The 16,111-nt window shown below is 38.8% G+C and overlaps 2 protein-coding genes across 3 annotated transcripts in view; both read left to right on the top strand.

The window, feature by feature from the left end:
- GPR176 (G protein-coupled receptor 176) overlaps positions 1-5,965 on the top strand; it is a 32,682-nt gene extending 26,717 nt beyond the window's left edge. Inside the window, exons 2-4 of one of the 2 annotated variants that reach the window (XM_079309786.1) lie at positions 72-139; positions 1,929-2,181; positions 3,019-5,922. In XM_079309786.1, the coding sequence (XP_079165912.1) occupies positions 1,937-2,181; positions 3,019-4,126 (1,353 nt within the window). In that variant the 5' untranslated portion in view covers positions 72-139; positions 1,929-1,936 and the 3' untranslated portion in view covers positions 4,127-5,922. Of the gene's footprint in view, positions 1-71; positions 140-1,928; positions 2,182-3,018 lie in introns of both variants that reach the window. The other variant, XM_079309785.1, reaches the window with a different exon arrangement.
- Positions 5,966-8,624: 2,659 nt separating this feature from the next.
- FSIP1 (fibrous sheath interacting protein 1) overlaps positions 8,625-16,111 on the top strand; it is a gene marked incomplete at its 3' end in the record, with an annotated part of 64,353 nt that continues 56,866 nt past the window's right edge. Inside the window, exons 1-7 of the mRNA XM_079309669.1 lie at positions 8,625-8,809; positions 9,345-9,468; positions 9,808-10,000; positions 10,816-10,965; positions 12,229-12,401; positions 13,240-13,324; positions 14,790-14,888. Coding sequence (XP_079165795.1) covers positions 9,376-9,468; positions 9,808-10,000; positions 10,816-10,965; positions 12,229-12,401; positions 13,240-13,324; positions 14,790-14,888 — 793 coding nt within the window. The 5' untranslated portion in view covers positions 8,625-8,809; positions 9,345-9,375. The remainder of the gene's footprint in view (positions 8,810-9,344; positions 9,469-9,807; positions 10,001-10,815; positions 10,966-12,228; positions 12,402-13,239; positions 13,325-14,789; positions 14,889-16,111) is intronic.

The following is a 16,111-nucleotide window of genomic DNA, read 5'->3' on the forward strand; positions in this document are numbered from 1 at the left end:
ACTGCAGCTGCTTTTTCATATCTCAATCAGCAGCTTAAGATGCTGTTTTCTCTCATTATGTCTATTTGTAGGTAACCTACAAAAACGCTAACAAATCTGCCACATAAATCAATTACACTTCAGCTCAAAAGAACTTCTGGTAAGTGTCAACAATATAGAGTATCCACAACGTGGCTGTTGATATGGTCTGCAGTAAGAAGAGTTTAACTTTGCTTGGAGGTGGGCAGCTAAACTACTTTGCATGCTGTCCAGTTGCAGTGAGTAAATGGATTTGTCTTGTCAAGCAGTATCTGTATGCTGGTAGTTATGCTTTGACTGATCTGGTAGTACTGCACAGTACAGCTTTGGGAAAAATAAAATAAAGGAGAAAAATAATGTCTGTGAAGTCAGGACTGGAAAGCTGGGACCAGGTTACATGATATTACACAAGTGTGCCCCACTCAGCTGTGCTAGCAGAGATCCTTCTCTCCATAGATCAGACGGCTGAAGCACTTGATCTAGACTGGCTAAAGAAGTTGGGGTTGTTATGCCTGGAGAAGAAAAGGCACCAGGGAGATCTCATTGCAGCCTTCCAGTACTTCAAGGGGGCTACAAGGGAGCTGGCTGGATTTTTTTATAAGGGCATGTAGTGTTAGGACAGGGGGAAATGGCTCTAAGCTGAAAGAGGGCAGGTTTAGATTAGATTTTAACAAGAAACTTTTCACTGGGAGGGTGGTGAGGCATGGAATAGGCTGCCTACAGACATTGTGGATGCCTTATCCCTGGATGTGTTCAATGCCAGATTAAATGGGACTTTGAGCAACCTGGTCTAGTAGAAGTTGTCCCTACCCATTGCAGAGGGGTTGAAACGAGATTGTCTTTAAGGTCCTTTCCAAGTCAAACTATTCTATGATTTTGCCATCTTTCTAAAGGCAGATTTTTCAAGGAGAGTGAAAATCCTGTGAATTTTATGGTATCTTCACATACATTAGAAAGGGCCCATGCTGTAAGAACAGATCACTTAATTTACTCGTGCTGTTGCTATGTAAGATAAAATCATAGGGAAATTTGTGATGGAGAACTTGTGTCTGTCACACGACATTTCTTTCTGAGCTTTGGATGGAATGTAACGATAAGGGAAAAATACTGTCATAGCTAATCCTTTTTTTTCTGTACTTCTGTTTCACTGCTATCTATCCCCCTGTTTGAAACAAATATGTAGAGCTTGAATACCTGAATCAGCACATTGTACTCTGTATACTTCTGTGAAGTTACGTGCACCAAGTCTTTTTTTTTTCTGTTCTGCTTGTCCCATCCGTTTTGTTATTATGTATTATGTACGTAGAGTATGTCTTGAGGGAGGGGGGAAAGTTAGATTTCTTCTGGATGTGGTTTTACACAGGCCTGTCTGTGCCACTGAAGTGGTCAGTGAAAAAAAAAGCAAGCTGCTGTGATCCACTTACGAACAGATTAAAACAACATACGTATATTTATATTTTAATTGTGTCTGTATTTACTTAGTGTATTTTTATCTTTAAAAAATTATTCTGTACTATTTATTAAAATATGAACACTTTAGCCAGTTTCTGTATTTGAATTCTCAAGATGGACTATTTGATACAGTAATCAACGTAAGTATCTAAAAATATGGTTTGGATAGTTTTCTTAGGCATTTGCCTCTGAAATCCCCCAATTCATTCATTACCAGAAGCTGGGAATGGATAGCTGGGGTGTAATTGTTTTCAGCCTTCTGATTCATAAAGCCACTAGCCCTTACAGATTTCCTAATTTGAGCAGCATCATGATCCCAAGCAGTGACACTTGGCAAACTCCAAACAATTATTTTCATTTGCAGTACTAGGCAACATTGAAATTTTAAAGACTAGGCCTGAGGTTAGTTCTTTGTTTGTCTATTTTCCTTGTTTTATGCTTCCTGTCTCTACTCACAGGTAACATCATGGTGCTGTGGTCAACTTGCAGAACGTCTCTTCTCAAGTCTGTGACAAACCGGTTCATCAAGAATTTGGCCTGCTCGGGGATCTGTGCCAGCCTGGTCTGTGTGCCTTTTGACATTGCTCTTAGTGCCAGTCCACACTGCTGCTGGTGGATCTATACGATGCTCTTCTGCAGAATTGCCAAGTTTCTGCACAAAGTCTTCTGCTCAGTGACCATCCTTAGTTTTCCAGCCATTGCTCTTGACAGGTAATGGGGAAAACTGGCCATGATCCTGGATTTTTCTTTCTTTCTCCCTTTGTCTTGATAAATGTGGTATCACTATCTGTAATGCTCACCAATGTTGCCAATGGAACAGCATATTATTTGCTCTTCTCCAAGGAACCTTGTGATATGCCTCACCAAAAGCACAAACTCCTACCACTTATAATGATAAGTGTGAAAAGTTAGGTCTGTCATGAAAATTTTGTGAGCTTAAAAGTCCACAGCAGTACTCCATTAGTAAGCAAACAATCAATGTCTGAAATTTGAAATGCATGTCAGATATGCACTTTTTTTTTTTTTTAATGCACATAAAATGTTCAGTGCTCACCAGTGCTTTTGCTCAGGGCTTTCCAGCCACAGTTTATGCAAAGCAAAACTTCCAATAGATGGATACATGTAATTTTTCATCCACAGCTGTTTCCAATTATCCAGAAAAAAATCTGTTATAGAGCCACTTTCAAAATGATGAGTCTGGCCTTTGAATGTCTTTTGAAATTTTGAGTGTGTGCAATGTACTGTCTAGATAACAAGTAAGTAAATGGTGAAATTTTCAAAATAATATTTGTATGCATCAGCCAAAGTGATGTATTGAAAGAAATTTCCACCACCAAAATATTCAGGTTTTTCTACAGACAGACCTGCAAAGGCAGACCTTTGGGGGGCTTTTTGTGTAGATTTTTTTTTTCCTTTCATAAACAGGAAGTCAGTTGGCAACCCAGATAGGGATTTGGAGTGTTATGCTCAGATGGCTCCTGAAAGGTTTCTCTTAAGTAGTATGTGCACAAAAATAATTATAATTTTTTTTTTTTTTTTTTTTGACAGATACTACTCTGTTTTATACCCTCTGGAAAGAAAAATATCTGATGCAAAATCCCGAGACCTGGTTATCTATATCTGGGCCCATGCAATAGTGGCCAGCATTCCAGTATTTGCTGTGACCAATGTGTCTGATATTTATGCCATGTCCACTTGCTCTGCATCTTGGAGTTACTCCCTTGGCCACCTGATCTATGTCATCATCTATAACATCACCACTGTGATTGTACCAGTGGCTGTGGTATTTCTCTTTATGATTCTTATTCGCAGAGCGCTGAGTGCCAGCCAGAAGAAGAAAGTCATCATAGCTGCATTAAGGACCCCTCAGAACACAGTTTCTATCCCATATGCCTCCCAGAGGGAAGCTGAGCTCCACATCATGCTGCTTTCCATGGTTATGATATTTATCTTCTGTAGTGTCCCCTACGTGACTCTGGTGATTTACCGCACCATACTCAATATTTCAGATATTTCAGTCTTCTTGCTCCTCACTGCTATTTGGTTGCCCAAGGTCTCTCTGCTGGCCAACCCTCTGTTATTTTTAACTGTTAACAAATCAGTACGGAAGTGCTTAGTGGGGACAATAGTACAGCTGCACCGAAGGTTTAGCAGGAGAAACATTGTCAGCTCGAGTGGTATTGCAGAGGATAATCTGGAGCCCAGTGTCCATTCAGGAAGCCAGCTTCTGGAGATGTTTCACATTGGGCAACAACAAATCTTCAAGTCGACAGAAGATGAGGAGAATGAGACCAAATCCGTTGGCTCTGGTGACTTTCAACAGAAAGAAATTCCTATCACCAATTTAGAGCTAGGACAGACTTCGGTTCACAGGTTTATACCACAGGTGACTGCAGACTCTGCAGCTCAGGTGGCCCCAGCTGTGCCCACAGAAGCTGATACAGTAAATGACAAGTATTCCATGCAGTTTGGTTTTGGACCCTTTGAGCTGCCTCCGCAGTGGCTCTCAGAAAACCGAAATAATAAGAAGCGACTCCTGCCTCCTTTGGGGAATACCCCTGAAGAACTAATTCAGACTAAACAGCCTAAGTGCAAAGCAGAAAGAAAAGTCAGCAGAAACAATAAAGTCAGTATTTTTCCCAAGGTGGATTCTTAGGAAAAGCAGGAGCTTTAAGTGACAGAGGAAGGTCACTTTCTATTACATGTTTGATCCCATGGATCTTTATTATGTTGAAATTTGTTACAGCCTGATTTTTTTTGCCAAATATAAGTTAAACGAACAAACAAAAGAAAAACATATATACAAGTGTTCCTTATTAATATGAAATACTTAAAGGAAATAATACATCAATTATATATGGAAATTTGTAGTTTGATCTCTGAAATCCTTAAAATGGTACCTTGTTATTACTTTCAAAAGTAATGAATTTTGAAACTGTTTTTATGGCTGAATTATGGAAAAATGGCAGTCAGTTTTCTGGGAAACATTATGTTTTATTAAAATGGATTTGACATCAAAGTAACTGAACAGGAAAGGCTGTAGAGAGCAGAAGACATGCAGCATGGTAAGTCCTACTCTCCTGGAAATAGACACAGCAAGATTGTGCCATTTCATTAGTGAAGTAGGATGGACTATTAACTGCATTTGTTTTCTGTTACACACATTTATTTGATCAGTGTTAAAACTTGCTGGATTTTTTTGCACAAATTAATTACCAAGCATGTGCCAAACACCTAAAGTATTTTAAAACCTAAACCACTGTTTTTTGGCTTAAAACATCCACAAAGCTAAGAGTACCCAAATCATCATGTGTGTTAAACCTGAGAAAGACCTCTTGTTATAAAGAGTCCATATATATTCTTGTAGTTTTAAGTAAAACCTGGATTGGAGACCATGCAGGACAAATCCTGACTCCAATGAAGAAATATGTATGTGCTAAGAATGCTGTAATAAAGGGCATATACAAATGTCCCTCAAGTGTAATGTATGTATTAAGTAACTAAGGGGTAAGCCTTGAAACAAGCTTAGCTGCTGGTGCACTCTGCTGTTTTCTTTTGGGAGAGCTAGCAAATGAAAGAAATAGGTGTGAAATGCTAGTGGTCTTTCTCTGAGTGTGACAGTCTCAGTCTCTGAGTCTGTCCCTCACTCTCACACAGAGAGAGACTCACAGAGAGCTTTCAGTGACAACTGAACTCTTGGATGAAGAAGCTGGCAACAGACCTAAAAAGGCAATGGTTTATTAATGCTGTTGCTTAACATTGCCAGAGGTAGAGAAGTTTTCCTTCTATCTTCACAGATACAGATACCAACCCTCCTGCTAACCTTGCAGAGCAGATCACCCAGTGTATGAACACCAGACTTTCAAATCTGGTGCCTAACTCCTGAGTGAGTCAGTCATGCCAACCCTGGTATCAGCTCAGCAACCTTTCTGTGAGAGTTCAGGCACTGTGCTGCAGCTTGCCTCTCTGTGTAATGACAGGTGTATTTTCTCATTTATACTGAATGTGCTTTAAACTCTATCTGTCTGTTAGGTGACCTAAAACTACTGCAGCCCTGACATTTTAGTTCTTGTTCACTTTCAAGCAATCTTTCATCTGCACTCACTGTTGTCTCTGTGGGTAGTTTCTTAAAAGCACAATCTCGTAACATCTGTTTGCTCCTTGTGGTTTCCCTTCCTTCAGCCCTTTGGTGCATGCTGAACCTGTATCTGTGATAGCTGTCTGTTTATGAAAGTAGTTTTCTTTGAAGCATACTTTAAAAGGGACAAGGTGAATCAAGAATCTTGACAAGTTCACAGTAACCTACTAAATCCAACCAGTTAATCTTAAAAGTGAGAACAAATTTTGCTAAAGCAGAATGTACCTTTTCTTCCTTTCACATGTTTGAAGGAAGTCACCAGCTTCTGATGGCTCCAAGGTTGTGGATTTCTACAAGTCATTAAAAGCAAATGTTTTAATAAAATGTATTTAAAGAAAAGGGTATAAATTAGTGTGTAAAATATTTTTTCCCCATTTCTTCTTTTGTTTCAGTGCATTTCACTTCTTGCTATTTCAAAAAAAACTTCTCAGCTTGGGAGTGAGGAACAGTCTTTGAGGGGTCCAGATGGATGGTGGGAGCCTGAGCTGCCCTTCTTAGATACAGAGATGAGAAGATAGACATAGCTTGCCTGAACTCAGACAGAAGAAAGATTCCAGAAAAAATTGGTCCTTATGTTTTCCAGTGTCCAACAGGAAAAAAAAAAAAAAACCCAAACAACAAACAAGTCCTGTTTTAACATTACTTTAAAGTTACATACAAGTGAGTTGTGGGGCTTTTTTTTCTCCCTAGTCTTTTTGCTTCGTTTGTGGTTGTTTTTAACCACTGCAGATGTTGGTAAGGGAAATGTTTCTTCCTACCTTATTGAAGAACAAAAGTGAAATACAAAGCAAAGCAATGGGAATTTAAGAAGAAAAAGCCTGGGGTAATTTGGTCAGTGCAAACAGATTTAAAGGCCAAACCTTACTATTGGAGAATAAACTTGGAATTAGGAAAGTTAGAACCCATTATTCTAGCACTTAAGGGAGGAAAATAGAGCTCATGTTAAACAAATGAAAAATAGTTTAAAAAGGATGAAAAATCTACAAGGACAATGTCAATATATTGTTCTGAGATATCCTTAAGTAATATTGTTAAATTTGAACAAACATTATGTAAAAATTAAAAAAACCTCCCAAACCCGAATGAAATGGAAAACCAAAACTATTCTTCAGTTAATACTGCTATGTTGGTAGAATACTTAAAAATGTATTTTGCTCTTCTCTGTAAGGAGAAAGTGGACTATTTTTAAAAGGAAGCATAAGAAATACCAAGTGAGATCAATTTCCTGAATATACATTTGTTAATGCAAACCAGGGTTTCTCCATCAGCAATTCTGCATCCCAAGGTTCCCTATAGCTAGGCACAGTTCCCTGGGATGGTGATTTATTCCAGAAACTCCTTGGTTAACACTACTTGACTACACAGTATTGGAACTTCTTGGTCTCCATTTCTGTAACACTAAACCCTCTACATTTTGATCACTTCCTAAGCCACAAAGGAAGGTCCTGACACCCTTGCAGGATTGAATTGGGTTGCCTTGCTCCTGTTTGGCAGCAAATTCCCAAGACACTACAGCAGAAGGTGTGGCAACATGGAAGGCAGTCTTGTCAACACAGGAACTCTTCCAATGCAAGTCAAAGGATTAATACCTGGCTTTAATAAACAATGGAATTTTTACCATTGACTCTGGACTTAGCATTTTAATTTGGCCTGTCTACCTCAGCTGACACATTACTGTGCTGTATCACTATTACTGATAGAGCACACTGAAGAACTCTACTCATCCTCACAAAGTGAAAATTTGAAAATGCAAAAATTCATGGCTCTTTGCCCTTGACCAGTCAAAAGATACTAATACATAATCACTTGTTCTTCTAGGGGCACATGTGACAGTACAATGCCATATACTGTAAGGTCAACAAAAGCTCTACTGCAGACTGCAGTACATAATACTACCAGCTAGGTAAGATTTTGGCACAAAAATTCGTCGATCAAAAGCTTGCTTTGAACGAGAGCATTTTGTTTCTTCAGAAGAAACTGTTTCTTGTGAATTTTTAGTGCCAATGAAAACCTGATTTTAACACACATGAGCATCAAAGGGAACACTAGGAGCCAAGAATTGTTCCTGCCGGGAACGGATCGGGAGCAGAGTGGGAATGTCCCCGGGACAGCGCGGCTATCGCGAGACTTCCCATCCAGGTCGTCACGGCAACGGCGGCGGCGTCCGGTGCTGCTGCTGCTGCTGCTGCCCTCCCGCGGTGAGGCCGGGGCTGCCGCCTGCCTGCCTGCCTGCCTGCCTTCCTCTCTGCCTTCCTGCCTGCCTGCCTGCCTTCCTCCCTGCCTGCCTGCCTGCCTGCCTGCTTGCCTTCCTGCCTTCCTCCCTGCCTGCCTGCCTGCCTGCCTGCCTTCCTGCCTGCCTGCCTGCCTTCCTGCCTTCCTCCCTGCCTGCCTTCCTGCCTACCTGCCTTCCTCCCTCCCTGCCTGCCTGCCTGCCTGCCTTCCTCCCTGCCTGCCTACCTCCCTGCCTCCCTGCCTGCCTTCCTGCCTGTCTGCCTCCCTGCCTTCATGCCTTCCTGCCTGCCTTCCTGCCTGCCTTCCTCCCTGCCTGCCTGCCTGCCTGCCTGCCTTCCTGCCTGCCTGCCTTCCTCCCTGCCTTCCTGCCTCCCTGCCTTCCTGCCTTCCTGCCTGCCTGCCTTCCTTCCTGCCTTCCTGCCTGCCTTCCTTCCTCCCTGCCTGCCTTCCTGCCTGCCTGCCTCTCCGCCTTCCTGCCTGCCTTCATCTCTGCCTTCCTCCCTGCCTGCCCCCCTTCCTCCTTCCCTCCCTCCCTCCCTCCCTCCCTCCCTCCCTCCCTCCCTCCCTCCCTCCCTCCCTCCCTCCCTCCCTCCCTCCCTGCCTTCTTTCCTCTCTGCCTTCCTGCCTTCCTATCTGCCCGCCTGCCTTCCTCCCTGCCTTCCTCTCTTCTTTCCTCTCTGCCTCCTTCTCTCCCTGCCTTCCTCCCTCTCTCCTTGCCTTCCTCTGTCTCCCTGCCTTCCTCTCTGCCTGCATCCCCGATTTCCTTCCTCCCTCTCTGCCTGCCTCCCTTCCTCCGTCCCTGTCTCCCTCCCGGCCTCCCCTCCTCCCTGAAATAAATGCTGGTATTCATTACTGAAATAAAGACTTGTATTCACTTGAGCCTTCTGAGAATTGCCAGCACGTGTCAATGCTCACACTGAAAAGTCTAATTCCTGGGAATTCATACAAGGTGGTTTTTTTCAGGGAAGCGTGCATTCCTGTGGATTAAACTCAAAATTGAACTGAGGTTGGGAATGTGAACCTTTAGATTTAGGAACTTCCCATTTGAACATGAGTAGCGTTTGGCTGGTTTACTTGTGTACAAGATGTGTCTGAAATGCCCTCATTATTTTGTTGGTGCTAACTTTGTCAGTCTAATGATTGAAAAAACTAAAAAAAGCCATGATAATTCCCCTGTTGTGAGATTACTTGTGAGATGTACATAATTCAAAGTGTCTTTGATAAGCATTTGAATACCTTGGTTGGCTCGATGATATAAATATATATTTATATGTATATTATATGTATATGTATATGTATATGTATATGTATATGTATATATGTATATTAAAAAGCACATACTTGAATGGCAAGCTGGTTTAACCTGGAAAAACCCTACAACATGGAGTTGTTAGAAAGCATTTGAAACTTACATGATCTGGATCTGAAATATTGCAGGGCTTGTAGTGCTTTGCTATGAAACTGTTAATTTGAAATGTTTTTACTGTTTTTTTCTGAATTTTAGGTAACAGTGGCTATTACAAGGGGGAGCTTGGATGAAATTTCAAGGCCTGGACCTAGCTCAAGACCTAATTGTAGATCTTGATAAATCTATGGAGTTATTAACCACAGAACCATGTTTGCAAAAGGTAATTTGTCTCTCCTTCAGCAGGTTAAGACCTTCATGACTAATTCTTCATAGTAGAATGATAAAGAAATAATATTCTGCTTTTTTAATTTCATATGTACCCTAGCCTGGCAATCCCAAATAATCTGGGGAATGATGAGCTTGCGAATCAATGTGAAATCTAAGAAAAAGAGCTCTTTCTTAGTATCAGAATCAGACCTGAAAATGGTTATTTTATTTAAGAAGTACACTGCAGTGTTGTACAGAATTGTTGTTCTTTGTGCTAGCATGTGAGTATTGTGATTATCTTCTTCATCCAAACATCCCTGTTTTCGTGGTGACAATAATTTGCATTTCGTAGGTTGATTCACCTGTCTGTTTGGCTGATGGTTGTCAGAGAGGCAGTCTAGAAGATTGCTGTCCAGCAGAAAGCAAAGGTGATGACAGGGATAAATCTGATGTCCAGGAAGTAAGAACAGATCAGCAAATGCAAACAGTGGAGAGTACAACCATCTCTCTTCAGAAGTGTTTTTGGAACCCCGACGAGTTGTCAGGTGGGAATGACTAAAACTTTCTTGTGTTGTGACTAGACCAACTACCAAGTTTGGGTAAAATTCTACTGATGGAGGGCACAGAGATTGAAAATGGGCAAAATTTTGGAAAAGAAGATGTCAAAATCCATACTTTCACTTCTCTTCACTATTTGAAATCTACCTTTGAAAGAAATGTGTTATTACTGTCAGTACAGTACAGTAAATGTCTTGTGGCATCCTAACTGTGATCTGGCTTAAAAGATCAGGAAAACCCATCTGGGTGTGTTCCATGGAATCATGTTGGAAACTGTTTTCATTAAGATGTTCTAATCAAACTTTTCAGACTAATAATGATGATTCATTAAAAACATTGTATTCTAATAATGGTCCACCTGTCCAAAACTCCTGTAATTTATGGTTGTAACTGAACAATGTTAATACTAAGAAAATACTTTAAATATGAGTATACAGTATATAACTTTAATTGAAGCACTTGCAGAGGTGTTTCATGGCATTCTTTTGTCATTCTATGAATGGCAATGGATTAGTGTCCTGTGGTGTCTGACTGTTTAAAAATAGAGATGCAAAGGCCAGTAAGTGAAGCAGATGTTTGGATACCATCTTGAAATTTAGTTAAGATTTCATGACAGAATCGGTGTCAAAAGAAATCCCTTGATTCCTGCTCCTGTTTTTAACATGAGTTCTGATATACTAGTACATACTATATTTTAGTATTATTATTTTTAAACTAATCCACTGCAAGGGCTCTGTGGTGATCCCTAATTGGCAAAAATGTATGTGGTTTATTGTGAAAGGCTTTTCCCTGTGTTTTTCAGGATGCAGCTCTAATTCAGATTCTGGAGATGAAAGCACTGAAACACAGATGTCAAAATTCTGTGAACCTTCCCCAGGACCACCAAGTAATGCAGAGTCAGATAATACTTTACAAGCTTCAAAATCCTGTGTAACTTCCCCAGGAAATCCAGGTAATGCAAAATCAGATAGTACCTTTCAGGTGTATAAAATGGGCAGTGCAATAAAACTTTTTCCTTTTCTTATTAATGCTTCTAAGAGAGCTTGTAATGGTCATGTATTTGTATGTATATTATTATAGTTATGAAAGAAAATTGCCAATTGACCATGTATATGAATTGTGCTATTCAGGAGATATAAGATGAATTCTTTATTTAGAGATTGCTTTATTAATGGATATTCATTTTCTTTAATGCTATAATATAATTTGAGTTTTCCATAGATTCAATCAGTCTAATAAGGCAGAATTCAGTGCTTATCCTGTCCAGTGCAGCAATGCTGGTCACCAAACATGATATTAAAAGCTACAGAACAGAAATTAGATAGAACTCAACCTAAAGCTTCACTCAGTAATTTATGATTTATATCAGTCTGCTGAGTTCAGGCCAGTTGAAGTAAGTTCTCTTTTTTTTACCATCTGTCCTTGGGTCCATCTGTCCTCTGTAGCTCACTTAGACTTTTATAGCTTTCCCCTTGTTGTATCCCTCATCTTTTTATTGCATAAGTAGACTAATGCATCACAGTAAATGCTTGGATCAATGGCTCTGTAAAGCATCTGACCTCAAAAGATTAGAAAATGAAATAGTGTTGCAGGACTCCAAAACCTGTAAATCTGTGGGATTAGGGACAGTGCTACAAGTGTTTCCTCTAACAAGGACAGAACAGAAGGATGCCATAGGAAGGGGAAAATTTAAAGGTTAGAATTATAATCTTCATACTTAGGGGAAAAAAAGGAGACAATATAGTAATCTACTTCAACTAAGTAAGGGTAGTTTCCATCATGTTTCAGTTTTTCATTTTTCATAGCAACATATTTCTAGAATCAGTATCAGAATCTGGTTTGGGTAGACATAAGACTGAAACTTCTCTAATATTTAAAGGAAGAGATATTACCGAGTCTGTCTTAACCCCAGAACTGTTTATTTCGAAATGTATTCTACCAGCCAGGCTGAAAAAAAAAAAAAAATGCCCAAAATAGGTGACTTTTCCTCTCCCACCCCTCCATATCCAATTGCTACAGCTCAGAGTTTGATTCAGCACTCTGTTGCAAAGACTTCTGTATTTTTCTCCCTACTACAAACAGGTTTAGAAATTAACATATGTTTGAGAATGTTGTACTCTTGTCTATTTGTGTTGCCAGATTACTTGAACCGCTTTTTAGTGTTTGTTTTTTTGACATGCTTCAAGCTAACATTAATTTCAAATATATTCTTCAGAAGATTCTTCCAACTTGGAATGTTCTGAAGACACTGGTATAAGTGCTCAGATTCAAGCAGCTGTAAAGGAAATGAACAAACTCGACACAATACTTGAAAAACAGTGTTTAAAGGAAAAAGTAATTAAAAAGCAAGGCAGAGAAATGAGGGCAATGCTCTGGGAAGAACTTCAGGTTAGAAGTGTTCTGCTTATTTTGCTACTCATGTATCTTGGAGTACTGTCTTACAGAATTACTGTATTTCACAGAAGCCTTATTATTAAATAACTCACAGTTGGCTAACTAAAATTAAGAAATGGATCTTAAAAAGTAAGACTGGATAGTTTTTAATACATATTGGCTGGGCAGGCTTTGAAAGAATGGCATGGTTCTTAAAAATTGATAAGACAAATTGCCAAATATCTAGCTGTCTTGAGTTCACCACTTGCAGGGAGGGCAAGATGAGTCAAGAGGTAATGTTTGTAAACCCTGGCTGAACAGCATTTATTCTGCTCAAGTGGGATCCTTCTTTGGCCCAGCTATTTCAGCACTGCCTATTGTTGAAGAAATAAGAGATGCCACCTGAAGAAGTCATAAAAATGCTTGAGCACAAATTCCTTTACCCTGTTCCTATCCTGGTCTCTAGCAGTTAAATGCCTTGAAACAAGTTAGTATTTCCTCTGTTTTACATAAATAGAAATGTGAGTTGCTAAAAAACATGATTGGTTTGACAACAGTTAATAATTTCATTGAATTTGGATTTGGAGCCACATAGACATTACAGAACTTCTTTGTCTGTGTGTCTCCATATAAAGGACAATATGTAACCGAGGCTTTAAAGTTTCACCATTCTTTTGTCATAACTTCAGGAGATATTCAGATAGCCTCAAGAAGAAAGAAAGTGCGAAAAGTAATTTTTAATAGGGTCTGAAGTTCATTAGATCTGATAAGCAGACAATGTATTTCACTTTAAAGAATTTACTTTAAATACATGCATGTATCTGTAGATTCATAGTTTATTTCTTTTGAATAGTCTATCAGAACCACAGGAAGCCACGAGGAGGTGGAAAACACAAACCAGTTTTTAGCTTTGTTCTCATCGGGGCATGATACAGCTGGTAAGTAAAGAGAAACAGAATTGTGGTACATCCTATCTTCTTTCTTTTTGGAGAGAGAATAAGGATTTGAGGTCTGGTTATTGCTGAGCAAAAATCTCAGCTTGAATGTTGGAAGTACATGCATAATAATGGTGGTGGTGTGTAGTTAAAATATTTCAGCAAAACTTACTATTTACAATGTAACCTGCTTTTATTTCTATGCTAAAGTTTGGGTTGCTAAGGGAAGAAAACAATTTGATTGGAGTGATATTTAGATAGTCTCCAGTAGATGTCAGGATATATTAAAATAATAGCAGACAAGCAAGACTCTATGACTGCTAACTCCTTTATTTCAAAAGTAACTCCTGTAGAGGCCATGTGCAAATATAGTTTCTGGTGTACTGCACTGACACAACTGTTTAGTTTAGATATATGTTTTTCCTCCAGCTTGATCTTTATGTTTTCTATATCATGCTAGTGCCTTCCTTTTCAGGTCTTACTTATTTATAGTGGTATTTATTTAATTAAATTAATGTCTTAATGACTACCATGGTTGATACTAAAATGCAATACAGTTCATATAATTTGCTTTTCAGAACTTGAATTTGATAGACCTTTATTAAGTAATTTATATATGGGAGCTATTATAGCTTTTAATGTTGCTATGGAATCAAGCATAAGTTTGGGTACAAAATCATTAATAACTTAAGTGTTCCAAAATTTTCTTGCAGAACAAAACCTTCTGACACACTCACAGAAGTGTGAATCAGGAGTTAATTCAACAGCCCTAAATTCCTTACCCTGTACTCTGTTTAACAAAATCATTTGTTCAGTTGAGTCCATTACACTTCATTATTACTGGTTATTGTTTTTTATTGTGAAAATCTTATGTAATTCATAGGGTTCTTTGCAATGTGAGTCCTTTTCTGTAAGTGCTACGTGTATAGACTGCAACTTACTGCTCTAACTTATATTTCTAGTTGACACATAAGAATACTTCAATGATTTATTTTTTTCTTTGAGTAACTGAAACAACTAGGATGCTTGAACACTGTTTTTCTAGGCTATGCCCTTGACCTAAGCCTCTTGGAAGTCTAATATTTCATGCACAGGCAGACACCAGCTGTGAAAACCTGGATGCTTTATTCTCATTCAGAGTTTTAGATGAGTTGCCACATGATGTCTGCAGAGGCATTTGAACTTTAGGGCCTTGGGCTGTATCTTTGAGAATGTGATGAATTGTCTTCTATGGGCAGTAGTTGTTAAAAACAAGAGCACAGCATAAGAAACAGCATACAAATGACTCACATTTTACACTTTCTCCCTTTATTATTTCTCTTCTTTATTTCTTGAGAAATACAGTGCTTATGTCATTTATTCAAGTGAATTTGTTTGCTTTACAAGTGTGAGATTTTATGATGCACATGATGCTAGATCATCTTTAAACACATTTCAATTAAATTTTACTGGAAAAATTTCCTTACAGATCCCTCCCATGCTAAAGAAGATGAAATATGTACTTCAGTATTTCACACACACATGAATCCTGAAGATTATGACTGCCATAATGCCCAAGAAAACCAGGGTAAGCTTTATTAATGGTGGAGTTTGTATTTTTAGAAATGGTAAGACAACATGTACAATGGGTGGGTAATGAAGACTCAGCCTTTGTGGCAAGGCCAGTGAAATGGGAAAAAAGCAAGTTTATTTACTGGAACAGTGACATTCTTACCTTTTTTCCAAATGAAAGAAGAGAACAGCTTTGTGACTTATCTAAGACGTTTTACTCAACCTGCTAAGAAAATCTTTACTTTTGGGTTTATAAAACAATTTTTCTTTCATTTCAAAATGAAGAGGTGTGTAACTGATATAAAATGTATCATTGATTCTTCATGTCAATTCTTTAAAAACTTATCTTTGCTATTGCTCTAAACTTTTATTAATAGGCTTATATTCAAGAAACCATCTAGAAATGACAAGTGGTGCTGAATCCAATTGTAATTGTACTGCATTTTTTTTTTTTGTTTTTAGCAGAAATTGGATTTGTCAAACATAAATCTCCAGAAAACTTATTTTATATTTTGCAATGCTGATTATTGTAAAGACTGCATTGCTGTTATGAAGTAAAGTGCTTTGTGACAAAACTGAAACACCTGCTGATTCTTTTAGAGACCATGTATTATCATGCACTGTATAGACACTTCAAATGCTGTTAGTGATGTAGTGTGTCCAGCATATCAAAATAAATGAAATTGCATGAGGCTTGTATGTCTCTGTTCTTTCCCTATTTGAAATTCAAATTTGTGTGGTTAGTAACTGTTCACATGTGTTGTGATATAAGAATAATGGCTTCAACTGTAATTGTTACCAACTGCAATTGTTTATTTTGTTGTCAACTACCATTCTATGTAAACAGAAGGAATCTCTTCCTGGTGAGTGGCTAAGATGACAAAGACATAATAGAAGTGCATTCCTGAAGCATCAATGGCAGCAATATTTCTGCAGTTTGTAGAATGTGACTGCGTGTTTTAATTTTTAAACAGCTCCTATATAATTTAATCACTTGTCTTAGTTCCCCAGTATGTGAACTGAATTTTTTAATTTCTCTGTCTGTCTACCATGTGTTTTCATTCCTCTCTTAAAATAAAGCTCAACCCTCAGCTTCCTTCTTCAAAATTTCTGAGTTGTGCTGGAGTGCCCTTGAATAAGAATGGCAGGTTTCATTACCAGTATTCAGTGCAGCATTGTCTTCTGGACGTTCCTGTACAGGCATGGTTGGGAGTTGCCATCACACTATTTTGAGATGTT

Source organism: Erithacus rubecula (genome assembly GCF_903797595.1).
Source record: "Erithacus rubecula genome assembly, chromosome: 6".
NCBI classification, from domain to species: domain Eukaryota; kingdom Metazoa; phylum Chordata; class Aves; order Passeriformes; family Muscicapidae; genus Erithacus; species Erithacus rubecula.